The sequence below is a fragment of the Microcaecilia unicolor genome, chromosome 11, assembly GCF_901765095.1.
Source record: "Microcaecilia unicolor chromosome 11, aMicUni1.1, whole genome shotgun sequence".
Lineage (NCBI taxonomy): Eukaryota > Metazoa > Chordata > Amphibia > Gymnophiona > Siphonopidae > Microcaecilia > Microcaecilia unicolor.
Genome location: NC_044041.1, coordinates 130,426,183 through 130,443,835, shown reverse-complemented (window position 1 = coordinate 130,443,835; position 17,653 = coordinate 130,426,183). Strand labels below are relative to the sequence as shown.

General features: G+C 44.1%; 1 protein-coding gene across 1 annotated transcript; it reads left to right on the top strand.

Moving 5' to 3' along the window:
• The first annotated feature begins 3,106 nt into the window (after window positions 1-3,106).
• Window positions 3,107-17,417, top strand: LOC115480214 (cofilin-2-like). The gene is made up of 4 exons (XM_030218723.1): window positions 3,107-3,214; window positions 15,336-15,643; window positions 15,861-15,937; window positions 16,080-17,417. The coding sequence occupies exons 1-4, from the start codon at window positions 3,212-3,214 to the stop codon at window positions 16,187-16,189; spliced, it is 498 nt and encodes a 165-aa protein (XP_030074583.1). The 5' UTR covers window positions 3,107-3,211; the 3' UTR covers window positions 16,190-17,417.
• The last annotated feature ends 236 nt before the right edge of the window (window positions 17,418-17,653 follow it).

Genomic DNA, 17,653 nt, shown 5'->3' with positions numbered 1-17,653 from the left:
TCTATAAATTTGCTCTGAGACTTCATATAGCTCTGAATCGCACATTTAAAGCAACTTTAGTGGCTAGTGAGATTTGTCCTAAATGTGGAGGGACCCCAGCGACACTGGGACATATGTATTGGTTTTGCCGTTTTACCCATTTCTGGAAGACTATTCTGCAGGCAGTGGCAGAATATTGAGATTGTACAGCTACTCATGATTCTCTACTCTTGTTTGGCCATTATATCTGCTCTGATCCTAACCCTACTAGATTTAAGAAGTTTCTTCAACAAGCTGTGATGTTTAGTATTAAAATGATTTTAAATGTTCATCAAATGCAACTGGAGACCCAAAGGTTTACGACTTTAGGTAGCAGTTCTGGCTGCCAATTCCAAGAGATATGGAAACCTTTTTGGTTAACTTTATTTTCTAATGATCGAAGTTGCCTTTTAAACTTTTAATAGTCTGAGTCAGGGGCGTAGCTACGGGTGGGCCTGTGTGGGCCCAGGCCCACCCAATCACAGCTCAGGCCCACCCAATTTGTCCTGCTCCTCCAATCTGGTGCTGTCTTCTAGGTGCCGGTTAGGCTGCAGTGAGAGTGCTGCACAGCCTTTCAGTTCTGCCCTGTCAGTGGCATAGGCGGCGTAGCTAGGGGGGATGGAAAAAACGGCGCCTATGCGCATTCATCGCCAGTTTAGTTCCTGCAGCGCACGCGGTGCCAGTTGGCTGGATCGGATTCGTGCCTTGCTTTGCTGCAGATGGTTGGCGGCACCGGCGGCACCTGCTTGCCGCTTTCAGCCCACTCAGCCACCTGCTGTCCACGCACTCCCAGTCTCGTGTCTCCCCCCCCCCTTGTGCTGCCGGTGCCTGCACTGCTTGAAGCCAAGAGAAGGAGCAGAACGTCGTCCAGAGAGCTCAGCCGCAGCCATTGTAGTAGTAAAGTAGCTTACCACACAAGGCCGCTGCGGCTGGGATGAGCTCTCTCGACGACATTCTGCTCCTTCTCTTGGCTTCAAGCAGTGCAGGCACCGGCAGCACGGGTGGGGGGGGGGGGGGGGAAGTCCGGTGTGTGTTGCAGGCTGCACTCGCTGCTGCAGCCCAGCTGTTCGGCGGCTGCAGCGCTTGACCTTGGTTGGTTGTGGAAAGCTGACTCCTGTGACCTGTTCTTGACTGCTGGGCTGGCGCCATGGTTGTAGTAGAGGTAAGGTAAGGGACCGTTCCCACAGTACATGTTGTGTGTGCTCTGGCCCGCTGACTTTGTGGGTTGCTGGTAGAAATAGCAGTGATAATCTTTGTATTTTGTGCTCATTTATCTATAAGTTTCAGTGAGAATATTCTATTTCTTGATCTTAACTGTTCGTCTTAATTGTTTCTGTAAGCTGCCTTTGGGAAGCCTGGTGTTATAACATAGTTAATGAGGACAGATAAAAACCTGTATGGTCCATCCAGTCTGCCCAGCAAGATAAACTCATTTTACATGGTATGTGATACTTTACTTGTATACCCGAGTTTGATTTCTCCCTTTCTTTCTCAGCCCAGCCTAGTACTGCAGGTAATACAATTTGTAAATGCTTTTTTTAAACATCATAATGGTGGGATGAGTAGGGGGTAGGACAGGGCTGACACTAGGCTACAGGGAGGGGTGGGGGTAGGGTGGGGCTGATGCCAGGTTATAGGGATAGATGGGGGGTAGTGTAGAGAAAGGAAGGGCTGATGCTAGGCTACGGGGATGGATGGGGGGGGGGGTAGGAAAGGAAGGGTAGGGCTAATGCCAGGTTATAGGGATGGATGAGGTGAGTAGGGAAGGGTAGGACTGATGTCGGGCTACAGGGAGGAATGGAGGGGTAGGGAAGGACAGAGCTGATGCTGGGCAATTGATGAGGGTTGGTCTGTGTTCTGCATGTGACCAAAGTGATTCTTCTGGCATGTGGTTTGTGTTGGGATCTATATCAGTCTTAGTAGTCTGACTTTTCCAGTGAGACGCGTATTGCTGTTGTGTATATTAATTGCTGCCTTTTTAAAGGTACTGTTATTAGTATTTGTGTGTTCAGAATTGGTGGTGTTAAAGTTTGCTACATAGGCTTTGAGTATGTATGTGGTTTATATTGATGCTGGACAGCTGTTGGGCAGACTGTTTATTAGAAATCCTTCACCAAGTGCACTTTAAGGCATTATTTAGGAGTATCTCAAGAAATACTACTCTCACTTATATATATATAGTGCCCACCCATATTAGCTCTGGGCCCACCCAAAATGTCAGGTCTGGCTACCACTGGTTTGAGTGCATTAGTTTACCTTATGGGGGAGCCAGGGGTTAGTAAGGGAGGAGGAGTGGAATGGATCGGGTGGATGTGAAGCGACTGTTCACGCTATCCAAAAATACTAGGACTAGAGGGCATGAGTTGAAGCTACAGTGTGGTAAATTTAAAACGAATCGGAGAAAATTTTTCTTCACCCAACGTGTAATTAGACTCTGGAATTCATTGCCGGAGAACGTGGTACGGGCGGTTAGCTTGACGGAGTTTAAAAAGGGGTTAGATAGATTCCTAAAGGACAAGTCCATAGACCGCTATTAAATGGACTGGAAAAATTCCTCATTTTTAGGTATAACTTGTCTGGAATGTTTTTACGTTTGGGGAGCGTGCCAGGTGCCCTTGACCTGGATTGGCCACTGTCGGTGACAGGATGCTGGGCTAGATGGACCTTTGGTCTTTCCCAGTATGGCACTACTTATGTACTTATGTACTTATGTACTTATGAGGGTTCAAGGAGATCAGCTTTCTGCCTTGTGTAGTGTCTGATATTTGAAAAGTGTTGTACTTGATGCTTTGCTCTGTAACTTTAATAAAAAATGATGTAACTATAAAGATCGGTTCTCCTTTCTATAGCTCCATTCATTTTTGCCTACTGTTCTCCAGTAAAAAAAAAATTATTTGTCATAGTAAAACGTATTTAAAGTGAGACGACTTAAGTTTTGTTTTTTTTTTTAAAGCAAACCTTGCAGCCTGTGTTCTTGTTCTAACTTAGAACTTCTAAGGCCTGGCTCTTACGCAGGTGTTGAAGTGTAATGCCTGCGTAAGCTGTAAGCAGATCCTCCAGTTGTACCTGGACACCGCCCACATTCCAGCCCTGGGCGGGGTCGGGAACGGGAAGTGCCATCTCTCCACTTCGAGCAGCGGTAGGCACTGGCAGCACCACTTCTAGCTTTCCGGCACGAGCACTACGCACAATCATGGTGAGTCCCTCTAAGCCCCTGTCATTCCTCCTTCGAGTATCCCTCTCGCCACCTTGGCGAATTTTGCACTGATCCGACGCTGTAAACATGCGGCGTCATTTTTGTCTCTCTTTGTTTTAGTGCATTTGAAAGATTTGTGCACGGATCGTTAAGCCCGGTTTGTTCGTGACCCCGCAGTTTCTTGTGCTGTCAGCTCTGGCCGCTAGATGTGGGCCTGCGGGGTAGCGCAGTTTGGACTATGGCAGGAGGAAATGGAGGCGCCATGTCTTCTGCGTCGCGTCTCGTCGCCCTCCAGAGCACCAGGTGGGAGTTACATCCCGGTGCTCAAATTTCTTTCGAGGGTGGGCGCCAGGGATCAGGGTACCATTTCCTTTTCTGGAGGTTAGGGGTGGCGCTGCCTCTGTATTTAATCGTAGCCGTCTTTGCCTCCAGGAAATTGTAGTAGGGACTGCGCAAGGAAAGGGAAGGTTTAATGGGGAGGATCCCCCCCCCCCCCCCCGTCTCTGTCTGGGTAGAGCCCTGCTCCACTCCGTTCGGGAGTGTGGGCGGGGCCGTGCTCCCCCCCCCCCCCACTTCGGGCGGGGCCCTGCTCTTCCTTTTCTTCTCCCCCACCTCGTGCAGGTGAGGGCTGGGTGCGGTTGGTAGCGGTGCCAGCGAGTGGGTGCTGGAGAGGCAAAAGCAACTACAGCCTTCCGGGCGCTCACATATGCTTTTTCCCATCTTTCTTTCCCACTCTTTCGGTATACGTCGTTTTTGTTTTTGGCGTATTCTTTTTAAAAATGGTCCTCTTTTTTAAGGGTTTAGTTCCAATAAATTCGTTTGCGACAAAGTGTGATAGACCATGTTGTAGAAATGTATCTGTATATACAAGGGGGAGGGGGAAGCCCATAAGGTTAAAATTTACCCGTTGGGTTTGATCACATACAAAACAAAAACATTTGGTACATGGGGGGGGGGGGGATACAAAGAATATGGGAACTTGAGTGACTGCAGGTGCTCTGTTACTGAGAAAATAGGGAATGAGAGCAGCCCGGTTTCAACTTTCTTTGAAAGGTCAGTTACATGGAGCTAGGCAGTGGATACCAGCAATTTATCCCATTCTGCTTTTCCTTAGGGGTGGGAGGGCAAGGGAAAAGGGTTTATCTTGGTTAAAGAAGCAACAGTTGTGTGACCTCTCTTGATGTGTGTGATTCCATCGTCTAGTTCATCATAAGATACTTTAGTGCTGGGGTGGGGGAGTACAGGGCTGACATAATCAATGGTAGTGGATACTATGAAATGCTAGAGGGCCTAGCTGTAATACAAGACAACTGTGTGTGGTTAGGTTTGGCTGACAGGCTGTGATGGTAGTTTCAACTAGCAACTGCAAGCAGGGTGTGGCTGGCAGGCTGCAATTTCTGTGATGACTAAAGATACAATGAAAGCACATGCTCCTATAACTGGGTCTGTCAGGCTACACAGGGGGCCTGGGAGGCTGGATGTTCAGGCACAGCCATGCTGGCATTACTAGCTATTTGAAATGTGGTGCTTTGGGTTACATATGGGGTACTTAAGTGTAATTGTGGAGGATTTTGTCTTTCCACTTTGACCTGCACCATTCTGGAATAGACAACTGTCCTGGAAGGATAGCACTAATGGTGGAATACAAAAGTGACATTACAGCTCCCCCCAAAAAAGGTTCAAAGCAGGTAACAAAAACAATGTCTAAAAAGATGTTTTTCTAGAGTGAGTAATAAGAGCCTCTCCTTCTCAGATCCTTTAGCAGAGAATGCCAGAACTGAACTGTAGCACATTGACCTATCCAAAACTTTCTTGTGACAGACTACTGAAAAATATGGAAAATTAAGATGCTGTGGATTTCTGACTATAGATCTAGAATTAGAAGGAAATGAAAAGAAGCCAAACATTCAGGATTGGAACCATCAAAAAGTTTAAATATAATGCAAGACAATTTGAAAAATACATGCATGTAAAGACAACCTTATATATCCACCATCTTCAACTGTTGGCTAGATAGTGAAAAAACATGTGGCTATAATTTTAACTGCAAAAATGTAACATATAATGCATTGTATGTGCACAGATTTAGCTGCATTAAAACAGGGGTTTAGAGGCCTGTGCCTGATATGGGGATTTCACATTTAGCCAATTAACCACAGTGTTCATTGTTAACTGGTTAAATTTAGTTGGTCACACTTACGACTGCTGTTGCATTGCCTACATCTGCCCATTTGGTGCCCTTCCACTGTCCTGCTTCCCCCTTCCAAAGCCAGTATATAAAACTGGTCCTTATCCCCATCTCGTATCTCTCTGCACCTGCAACAAGGATGCTGGCTGCCTATCCTGCATTCAGTACATAAAGATATACTGCCCCACCTCCTCCTCTCATAGTTATATATATATATATATATATATATATATATATATATATATATATAATCCCTTACTGCATCCAATGTATCTTTTTAAAAAGCCCCTCACCAAATTGATTAGAGAGAGGGTGGCACATATTCTTGATTCTTTTCCCCACAACCAATGTACAAATAGGGTCTTGCTTAAATAATTTTCATCCATAAATTCTTGTTTGTTTTTTTATCAATAGAAATCAAACAAAATAAAACATGGAAAAGAAAATAAGATGATACCTTTTTTTATTGGACATCATAATACATTTCTTGATTAGCTTTCGAAGGTTGCCCTTCTTCTTCAGATCAGAAATAAGCAAATGTGGTAGCAGTATATATAAGTGAAACATCCAAGCATTACTTTGACAGTCTGACGGGGTGGGGATGGGTAGGAGGTATGCATGGGGACATCAAAGCATTTCATTGATATTCTAACAGGATGGGTGTGGGTGGGTGAGAGGAGGGTGATAAACAGAGAAATACAATTTTATGGTTTCTAATGGGCTAGAAAACCCAGATCCTTGTTAAGTCCTGTCGGGTGTCAAAATATTCAATCATTCTGACTTCAAAGGTCTTACGTTCCTGTATTGTTTTAAAGTTACCTTTCAAGATTCTTACTATGAAATCACTGGTGCAGTGTCCTGGTCTTGTAAAGTGTTGGCCCACTGGGGTGGGAACCCGACTGGCATCGGCTATCTTCATGTGATGTCTGTGCAGATTAAATCTTGTCTTAAGCATCTGGCCTGTTTCTCCAATATAGCATCCTTCGTTACATTTTTTACACTGAATGATATATATACCACATTGGAAGATGAGAATGTGAAAGATTCCTTTATGTTGAATATTTTTCCTTTGTGAATGACTGTGGGGGCCTGTGAAATGTTTTGGCATAGCTTGCAGCTGGATATATTTACAGGGAAATGTGCCCTTCTTTTCCTTTCCAGTCTGTGTTGGGAGTTTACTTCTGATTAGCTTGTGTTTTAAGTTGGGTGGCTATCGGAAGGCCAGCACTGGTGGGGATGGGGAATATCTCTTTCAGTAATTCATCTCCCTGGAGTAGAGGCTGTAGATCTCTTATGGTTTTCCTCAGTTTCTCCAGCTCTGGGTTGTATGTCACTACAAGGGGATTCTGCCTGTGGCTTTTTTTTCTTTGTACTGTAGCAGATTTTTCCTGGGTGTTTTGAGGGAGGAGGCAATATTCTTGGAGATTTTGGGGTTGTAGCCTTTCTGTTTGAAGGATGCATTCAGGGTTTCAAGTTGTCTGTCTCTATCCCCTGGGTCTGAGCAGATACGGTGATATCTTGTGGCTTGGCTGTAAATAATGGATCTTTGTAAGTATTATGTCCAATAAAAAAGGTGGTATATTTTCTTTTTTGATTTCTATTGATAACCTTAAGAGTGGACTAACACGGCTACCACACCTCTTTGGTTGTTTTTTTTTTTTTTTTTTTTTTGAAAGACCCTACTTATAGAAGCTGCTTTTTCAAATCCATGGCCTTAACTGGAATTGTTACTTCTCCGGAAGAGGAAGTTTAGCTTCGAGGACAAGCAGGATGCATTGGTTACATGTAGGTGATGGGTGACGTTATCCGTCAGTTTCCATTGGATGGATATGCTCTCCCAGTTGTTGAGAGCCTTTTTTGGATAACTCTGAGCATGTACAGTTGCTATCCCTGCCAGGGAAGCCCAAGCAACCTGCCTTAGCTTCAAATCCGCTGTGCCAGACAGTTGAATCGTAAAGCTTTCATTATCAAAAACTTTTTACATACTGGAAGACTTCCAAACAGCCTAGCAGCATTGCCTGAGAGCCAGGATTCAAGAATGCACCAGATGAGTGCTGCAGATTCCCACGAGTTTTGTGTTTGATGCTTAGGACCAAGACACCTCTTGGATTCCTGCCTCCACTGTGTTTTTTAGGTCCCTGTGAGCCTGGAGGCATCAATGGTATGCCCTCAGACTTTTTAAATTCCCAGGGCATGGAGCTCCCTTCCATCCAGCCTTCCTGGATGCTACAAACTCATGCTCTGCCTTCCAGCCTCATGCCAGTGGGACAGAAGCTATTGACTTTCAGCTGCCTTAAACATAGGGCTATGCAGTATATAAAATCTTAACTGCTCTCAGAATGATTAACCAGACCATGGAATTATGGGAACAGCAATCTGCTTTGAGCCAAGAAAACAGAGTTGGAAATAAGCAGTGGGAGCTGTGGATAGTAGGGAGTGCTGAGCTGCCTTGTGCGAGCACCAGAAAGAAGCAGCTTCTATTGTCTTCTCTTTCTCTTTCTCTCTCTCTCTCTCTCCCCCAAACACTGCACTTGGTGGAAAAATTAGCAAATGGAAACCATAATTAGGCTGTTAATAGAGTCACTCAATGCAGGTATGAGCTAAATCCAAAGAAAAATAATGAACACTTTTTCAGGAATAGCTAAAGGTGAGTTACCTTAACTGAGTATATTGGAGGGCTTGCAATCTGTTCCTGCTTGAGGTCATGGGGCATGTTCATGATTTTGTTGTACATTGCACCACAGTGAACAGTTGATACTAAGGAAAATGTTATCTTTAGTTACTCAGAATAAATAAACTGTGATATTTAACTGGAAAAAATAGTGAGTCATTTCTTCCATTGATTTTTCTCATGCTATTGATAAATTCCTGAAAATAAAACTACCATGAAAACTGAAAATGAAAGTCATATATATACTACTCTTCTCTCCTTAATCCTTCTTCCATACTGTCCATAATCTATTAATATAGATATGAAGAAAGCCACTATTTATCCCTTTGGTAACATGGAACGTGCTACTCTTTGGAATTCTGCCAAGCACTTGTTTCCTGGATTGGCCACTGTTGGAAGCAGGATCCTGGGTTAGGTGAACCATCAGTGTGACCCAGTGTGACTCCTATTATGTGTTATACTGTATATAAACATGGGGGAGGGGGACACCCAAATTTCCACTGAAGATTACTCAGTAGTATTCATTAATGCAATTCTTAAACATTTAACTTGAACAATTAAAGGAAGGAAAAAGACCTCAGTCTGTATAATATTTAAGACTCAAGAAACCTTCCCCAAATATACCAAAAGGTATGCAGAAATGTATTGGGTTTTTTTTTTTTTTTTAAGTATTGTACACATAGATTTAAAATTTTGAAGTGTGGTCCCACCAACAGTGGCCAGCATGTCACTTAATAGCTGCATCGGGGATAAGGACTAGACATAGGTACCAGCGTTCCAAAATGATTTTGAGTGCCAAACGGAATGCAAATTACCCCTCTCTCACCATGATGTAGGAGCTTGACCAATATTTGTTGGCTCCTATGATGACCAGCATATTCTTAAACAAACAAACCCAAAAGACGCACTTTTAAAGTATTTGCTCATGAAAAGACGGCAAAACAGTTAGAGGGGCACGCTCTCTTATCGTGCTGTCCTTATGCTCTTGAAGATGGCTGTGGGGAGCTAAATGCCTTCATATCCAAGACAAGCTGGTAAAGTTTTGTCCCTTGGGTCTTAAATATTATATACTAGTAAAAAAGCCCCGTTTCTGATGCAAATGAAACGGGGGGGGGGGGGGGCTAGCAAGGTTTTCTTCAGAGTGTGCATGTGGGAGTGTCCCTGCCCTCTGCCCTCTCTCCCTCCCCTCCCCCCTCCGAGTCCACTCCTTCAGTGTTGTTTCCTGCTGTGCTGTGTTTGTGTTAGAGAAAGTGAGGGCATCTCTCTCCTCCCCCCTCTGAGTCCTTCACTGTTACAGAGAGAGGGATTTTGTGCTGTGCTGTTTTCCTTCACTCATGGGGAAACCGGATATCTGTGGCGCTTCACACTTCCGGCTGGAGGCTTCATAGAACGTTGGGGTTGCCTTTATATATATATATATATATATATATATATATATATATATATATATATATATATAGATATGGCACTCTGAGTAACCTTAGTGGAAATTTGGGTTGTTTAGATTTATTATATAGGTTTTTTAATTCCCACTTGGTATTTTTGGATATTCTCTTGTGTATATCCCATACATTCAGTACCAGAAATACTGCCCCTCTCAAAAAAGCAGTTTGCCCTCTCCCACATTGATTATATAAATACTGCTCCCTTCTCCCCTCCCCCATCCAGCTGAAATGATGGGTACCCCTAGTAATTCTTCCTGCAACCAGTTGCCTTGGCCTTTTGTTACTCTTAGGGTCTTCACCTTAAATTGACTTTTACCCAAATTTTATGCCATTGAAATGAGCAACTTTGGTGGCAGTGGACTGAGGTGCCAGTGCTGTAATACTTAAATTGCTATTGAATGCCAATGATCAGGGCTTTCACAGAGCTTTGTGGGTCGACTTCCCTTCTCTAATAAGACAAGAGAATGCCCCATGCCGATGTGGCTGCTTCTGCTTCCACTGTGTAGTATTGGCAGTTTGGTATGCCAGGTGGCCAGCTGTGTCCACCTGCCTTTGGAGTGCCCTGTTGATGCAGTGTTTTAAGGCTTCCCTGTTGCCAAAAGACTCGTGCAGTTCACCCAGCAAAAGTGTTATGCAGTGCAGAAGTCACACAATGTGTGGAGACATACAGCAGAAATGGCACGCCTCTTCTCTGCTGACTGTACAATAGCTAACAAAGAGAGTCCAAGTCTCCTGCAAAAACACACAACTGTACAATAGCTACTAGCAACAGAAGGGAGAGAGGGGGCTATGCTAGGTGAATGAGTGCAGGAACAGGAGATCCAAGGTACAAGGAGGAGGGATGCTGAGCAGGGAGAAGGAAATTGTTTGGGGCAGGGAGGGAAAACAATAAATGGAATTGGAATATTCTTTCCAACCAAATAGAAATTGGAAAGAATTACACATCAATGGTCAGGAATGTCTAGCGGACAAAATAACTGAAAGTTGAACAGGATAAAATTTGGGGGGGGGGATGGGGGGGGGATGGTGAAACACATTGGGTTTGAAAATGGGCCATATCAGACTGGTGGTTTTAGAGAAATATACCCCCACCCCACCCCATGGCCTAATACTTTTTCTGTGGGAGAAGCAGGTCTTTTTCTGCTGCATAGAAATTTAGATACAGTAAAACACGGCCGCAAGGAAACTTCATCTTGTTCCTTCCCCCCCCCCCCCCCCCCCCCCCCCACAGCTATCCATCTACTGTTTTTCTCGGCTGTACTCTCTTGCTTTCTTTATCTATTGGAGTGAAGGAGTAGCCTAGTGGCTAGTGCAGTGGACTTTGATCCTGGGGAACTGGGTTTGATTCCCACTGCAGCTCCTTAGGACTCTGGGCAAGTCACTTAACCCTCCATTGCCCTCCATATATACCTGTGTATAATATATGTAAACCGCTTTGAATGTAGTTGGGGAAAAAACACAGGCAGTATATCAAGTACCATTTGCCTTTCCCTTCCCTATTGAACATGCTGGAGCTTGTTTCCTCCCTCTAGCTAAGAGCCTAAATTTGGAGTCTGTAACCACCCCCCCCCCCCCCCCCTTTCTGGGCTTATGTATTTGGTACCCACTTTTACCAATACAGCCAGCTCTTCTCTATCACTGTCTGAAACACTATCTAAGCGATATGTGCGGGTTCACAACAGACAGCTGGTGACGTGAGGTGAGGATCACTTGGTAATTTGCTATCTACAGCAACCAGGTTCCCATGTTCACGTGATTTGGTCCTCAGAAAGCAGAGCCATTCAGAAAACAGACTGGTTCTTTGTACTGCTTTCAGGAAATGTGGCTAACCACATGAATAAAGAAAACAATCCTTCCACTTCCATAGGGTCACTGCTGAAACTGAAGTCCTCCTGCTGCAGGTTGTCCATCTCCAAATGACTCACTTCTGAATTAGTAAGTGTCTGTAGATTGAAAGCACCCCACCCAGGGTCCCGCCTCTCCCAGAATTCTGGTGTCTTCCACTGCTCATTAGGATGTAAGGAAATGTAGTTCTGTGTAATCTTTTTATGTCTCTTCCCTGTGGGTTATATAGCCTTTATCCTACTGTGGGATGGAGAAGTTCCTTCCACTTGCTGTCTCTGTGTGAGTAAATGACTTTTGGAATCTGCCTTATTTATAAATAGAGCAGTTTTGAAAGGCATTCACATGTGTAATAAGCAATTTGAAACGTGCCTCACCATCCCTGTTGGTAAAAGTATACACTATTTTTTTTTTGATTTAGTATAACTGTGAGGCTTTGACTAGTGGCCTTTTGCCTCTCTTCTTCCCCCCCCCCCCCCCTCCCAAAACCAGAAGCTTCCACACTAGGTGGTGATAAAGGTGTATAATGAAGATGAAATATAAACTATTGTCTGGCTGTCCAGATGCGGGAGCAGTTTGCATTTGAGAGAGACGTGCTCAGGGCTGGCTTGAATACTTTCTGTCTACGGTGAAGGACACCGTAAATCTCATCTGCACTGGTCAGGCAGGATGAAGGCTAAATTATTCATATTGATTTCCTGGAGTGCAGCCAGCCCAATCTAGATAACACAAGCCGTGGAGATTTGGGCATTAATATGAACCAGGTAGACAGAGGGGAGTCCAGGAGTGGCTGAATCGCTGTGGTCCTGAGGGCTGTGTGAGCTGCACAGGGTTCAAGAAAGATGAGAATGCAAAAATCAATCTCTGTCCTCTTGTTTTACCTGCAGTGGCTGCAGCACAGTGTGAGAGATGGGGGCATGTCATATTGGGCACACTCAGCTCAGGATGTTTCTGGGTGAATCCATGCAAAGTGATAACTCTCTCATTCTCTCCCACCCTGTCGCAGCCCTAGATCTGAGCTATCTTGTCTCCCTCACCTCTCCTTTTAAGGAAAATGGGACTTGATATACCGCCTTTCTGAGGTTTTTGCAACTACATTCAAAGCGGTTTACATATATTCAGGTACTTATTTTGTACCAGGGGCAATGGAGGGTTAAGTGACTCTGTTCAGTCTCTATTTCTCTCCCCTGACCCTCTGCCTAGAGTTTCTCTCACTGTTCCCTTTGTTCTGCCTCTGTTGCTTAGTATCCCCTTTTTCCTCATCCAAACTGAGTTTTAGTACTCCCAGATCTTGAGTATACTCGACTGACAGTGCTGCTTCAGCCCCTCCTTCAACAGTTCTGTCTTAGCATAGATGAGTATCTGGGGTTTCCTCCAGCAGCATCACTCTGAGCTCTCGCATGTGGCAGTACTGTCCCCCCTTCTCATTTGGCAGGCTTCAGGCACAGACTGTGTGTGTGTATGTGAGATCTGTCCCGAGTATCTGTAGGCATACCTGCAGTCATGTTTATCCTGAGATTTGGTGTGGATTGGCAGGGAGAAGGCGCACATCGCACTTCTTAAAAATGTTTTTTTCCTTCATGCCCCCATCCCTCAATTAGACATGGGTACACAGAACTCAGCGCTGGGACTTCTCTGTTTTCTACTGCAGCCCCTACCCTACAAGTAGCATTTAGGGAACAGGAGGGGAAGGGCTGAAACTGGAGTAAACAGAACTAGTCTGCTTCCTGATACCCAGATCCTTCCCTCCTGTCATGTAGGGAACAGGTCGAGAGGAAATTTAGAATAGACTAGACAGAGCAGGAACTCCTGTGAGATTTCTGTACCATACGGCTCTCGCAGAACAGCACGATACAGGGAGGAGAAAGTTCCAACCCAAAGGAAGGGTTCACAAATCCCAGGTGCCAGATGGAAATTTCTAGTTGCCATGGCAACTTGGTACCTGGGATTTGTTGAGCTCTGTGGGCTACTGTGGTATGTTTATCTGATTTGCAGCTTTTGAGATCTATGCTCCCTTCACTGGGTTAATGAAGAAATGGAACCCTCCTTTTTGTCTGCATGCCCTGGGGTATAGCTAGGACTAGATTAGCCAAGTGGCAACTCTCCCACTATGTTTTGATGTCCCCATAGGCCCACTAGACTTCAAAATGCTATGGCCTGCCTATCCTGCAGGACCTCATTGATCTAGTTCCACATCTATTTGAGGGAAGCAGAATTTTGTAGCCTTGGTTGCCTTTATAGAGTTGCCAACTAGATCCACATTCACCTGACAGGGTTGATCCAGTCCTGGACTTGTAGCATTGCTTTTCTTGGGAATCCAATAGAGAAATCAGAACCACAAGTCTCTGCTTGCAGTGGGGTAAGCCCAGGACTGGATCAACTCTTGTCAGACAAATCCGGATCTAGTTGGGAACCCGAGTTCAAGGAGGGAGACTCCTAGCTGGTTCCTTTTTTTTTTTTTTTTTTTTCACCTTACATCACAATGCATTGTGGTGGTTGCAGTCTCTCTGAAATCAGCACTGCAGGTACTACTACTACTACTATTAAACATTTCTATAGCGCTACTAGACTTACACAGCGCTGTACAAATCAACATGAAAAAGACAGTCCCTGCTCAACAGAGCTTACAATCTAAATTGGTACCAGAATGCATCAAGATTGGCATAAAATCATGCTCTGGGTCACATGGAAGCTTGAAGCTCTATGGGCCTGATTTAAAACAATTACCTCCTTTTAGAAAACATTTTATCAGACTCGGATGATCATGTTTTACAAAATAATTCTTGGTTCAGATTCACTCTGTATTTCACCAAGCTTCGGCGGTACCACTCCAGCAACTCATAATAGCTGCTTAAGCTTTTATGCATCACATCATCACTGGTCTGTTGTTTAATGAAAATTTTCTAAGAGCTTATTCAATATTTTAATTCCAAATTACTGCTGCTCTTAACATTAAAAGATATTTTCACTTGGCTTATTCTAGTCCAAAACTTCAGAATCCAGGTCAGTAAGGGGACTCATAGCTGACATGAACCATGTTTCGCCTGAGGCTACCTCAAGGACTTAATAGTCATCGTCTCTTCATCCATCTCTTGTTTCTTCTCAAGAGATGGAGAGATGGTGACTCTGCGGTTGCATTAACAGAGTAATGACACTGCTGTCTCTTAGGGGGGAAGGGACATGTGCTGGGATTGGCTGTTTTGTATCAGTACAGGGCAAGCAGATCACGGGGAGTATGCTGATATCATCATTGTTGCTGCCTCAGAATGGCAGCTCCCACCATGTCCTTCAAATCAACCTAGGCCTCGGTAAGCTTGAGTCAAAATCTCATTGGCCTTTTCAAGCTGCCTTGATCTCTTTTTGTAAGTCACCCATAAGAATAAACACAATTTATGTGCTGAGATTTACAAATCTCCTACTACCCAAAAGTTCCAGGTGCTAAACCTCAACTGATACCTTATTAGTAACTTTTATGCTCTATGCCATCTGTAAACATATATGAACTCCCTACGTGGGCTTTGGCCTGCTTCTTGAGTATTGCTTTCAGAGCCCCATTGTCATGTCAGTTGACCTGCCACTGTTTTTGATAAGGAAGGATAGGGTTTTAACCCAGTATAAAAGAGGGTAAAACCTGGCCCAGCTCACCCTACCTCAGTATTCCAGAAGAGGCATAAGGGTGAGCGGTGAGGAGTATCGCTGACTTGTTAGGCTGCAGTTGAAAGCTATATATCTTTGACCCTCTAACAGAGAGGGATGTGCTACCAAAAGTTTTACTTAGTTTCCCCATGTCTTTTACAGGAGTTTCATTTTGTTTGGGTTTTTGTTTCAAGAGCAATATCATTTGTCATGTCATTTTTTTGCACAAAATGATTGTACACTACCAAGGAAACATCCTGTCATTACATGTTAGGGAAGTGTCAGTGTGCCTAGTAACCAAGCATGACTTTTGAGCCATTTTGTGTTCTTTCTTTTCAGGCCTCTGGGGTCACTGTCTCAGACGCTGTATTGGCAGTCTTCAATGACATGAAAGTGCGGAAGGCCTGCAGTCCAGAGGACGCAAAGAAGCGGAAGAAATATGTTTGCTTTCGCCTGAGTGATGACCAGAGGACCATCATCGTTGATGAGGAATGTGAACTGTTGGTGGGCGACGTTGGGGAGAAGGTGGCTGATCCTTACAAGCACCTTGTCAATATGTTGCCCAAGGATGCCTGTCGCTACGTACTCTATGATGCCTGTTATGAGACAAAAGAGAGCAAGAGGGAGGACCTGGTCTTCATAATGTGGTATGACTGACTCCCTGCGTATTATCTTCAACTCAGAGCTGGTCCTGAGGTTGAGCATGTGGCTCTCAGCGGGGACTGTACAGAGGAACAATGTGTTCCTGTAACATATACTGCTGTGGGACAGTAGGGACTGTGCAGAAGGGTCAAGGAATTGGTACAGCTCAACACTGGGGTTTTGAGTAATCTTACAGTTCATACTTTGCTGTCTTCATTTTAGGGTGCCAGAAGATGTACCTATTAAACAAAAGATGCTATATGCTAGCTCAAAAGACAGCATCAGGAGGAAATTTCCAGGTAATGTGTCCTAAATAACACACTTGTGCCAACTTCAGCAATAAAAGAAAATGCGTGTAATTTGGGTGGTTCTGGACAGTATCTGCATCGCAGATAAAATAGCAAAAGTCTGTTATCCACATCTCCTGTTCTCTGCCCACAGGTCTCAAGTGTGAATTGCAGATAAACAATACAGCTGATCTGTTGGATCGCAGGACAATGGCTGAGAAACTGAGCGCCAACGTGGTCACACTGGAAGGCAAACCGTTATGAAGCTGCTGGGGCAGTTGTCTGTGGGAGGGATTCCTAATTGTATTTTACAGATTTCAATTCCATCCTCTCTTCCTTTTGCATATTCCTCACTTTTCTTTGTTCTTATCTTCTCTTTCCATCTGCCTGAGTGTCATCAGAGTTAATGCAGTATAAGAACAGAAGATATGCCATTCCAGATCAAACCAGTGGTTCGAGTCAGCACCTGGTCTCTAGGAGTACTTGGCAGATCCTTTCCCTAATACTCCTAATTTTTCCACCCCATGTACTAGATAGCTTAACCAGATTCTTTACCAACCAATTCCAGTTCAGTTATGTGCTGACAAAATACTCTTAAATTTGTTTTACGGCTGTTGCTTGTCATCATAGTGTGGCCCTTAGCTTTGGTATAATTTGAAAGGGTAAATTTTAACCTTTACCTGTTAACTTGTTCAATACCACTCATGATTTTGTAAATCTCTGTCATACCCCATGTCTTTGTGATAATTTACTGAACTGGGGGGGGGGGGGGGGGGGGGAGAGGATGATTCTCCCCTGGGACGACTAGTAACTGTGCATATATAATCAGTTCAAATCTTCCAAGAGTAACTGGTTACAAATCACTTTACTTCTCCACTACTGCAGTGAGGCAATGCATGAGGAAACCCAGGATATGTGCTGGCAGGGATCTTCCAGTAGCGACTTTTAGATGCAGCAACTGCTTTTCATAATTCACCTCATGACAGTTGCCTTGTTTATTATGTGCCAGCACAGATGGAAAAAAACATCCTATGTTTTGGTTGTGCATGCCTCTCTTTAGTAAGCCAGTACATGGGGAAGAGAAAATGAGAGGGAGGATCTGTTTTTTCATAGGGATCAGCTGGAGAACTGGCTATGCTATCTATTGCCCCTAACAGGATTTGAGGTACAGAGGGAGAAATTACAGAGAAAGTGAGATGGAGACAACTTAAAGAGAGAAAAAAAAGAACAATGTAGGTGAGTCTCTAGCTTGGATATATACAGCAGTTCAGCCCATACTCTGTACGAAGTGATACCAAGGAGTTAGGCAGTCTTGCTAGGTAGTGGGCCCTAGCTCATTAGTCATGTTCCTGCTTATTAAACAGAGACAGGTACTCCTATCTTTTCCTGGAGGAAGAATGTTTGTTTTTTAAATCCCTCACTTTTTTCTTTCTGCTGCTTCTGTTTGGGAATCTACCATAAAACATTAAAGAAAAATAAAATTGGACATATGCTCCTGCTTTTTTGTTTAAAAATGCAAAAAAAGTGTTTTATTCTTGCATATTAAGTATGTAATTTAATGTGGCAGTAGCATGTATGCATAGGGTAGGGAGATGGATGCCTGAGGCTATGGCAATTTCCAGTACTAAAGTAGAAGAACACTACACTGGCTTTAATAACAGAGGTGTCAGTTTTGAGTAATTATTCTGTGCATCGGGTGAAGGAGAACTTTCTTAAATAGCAGCAAAT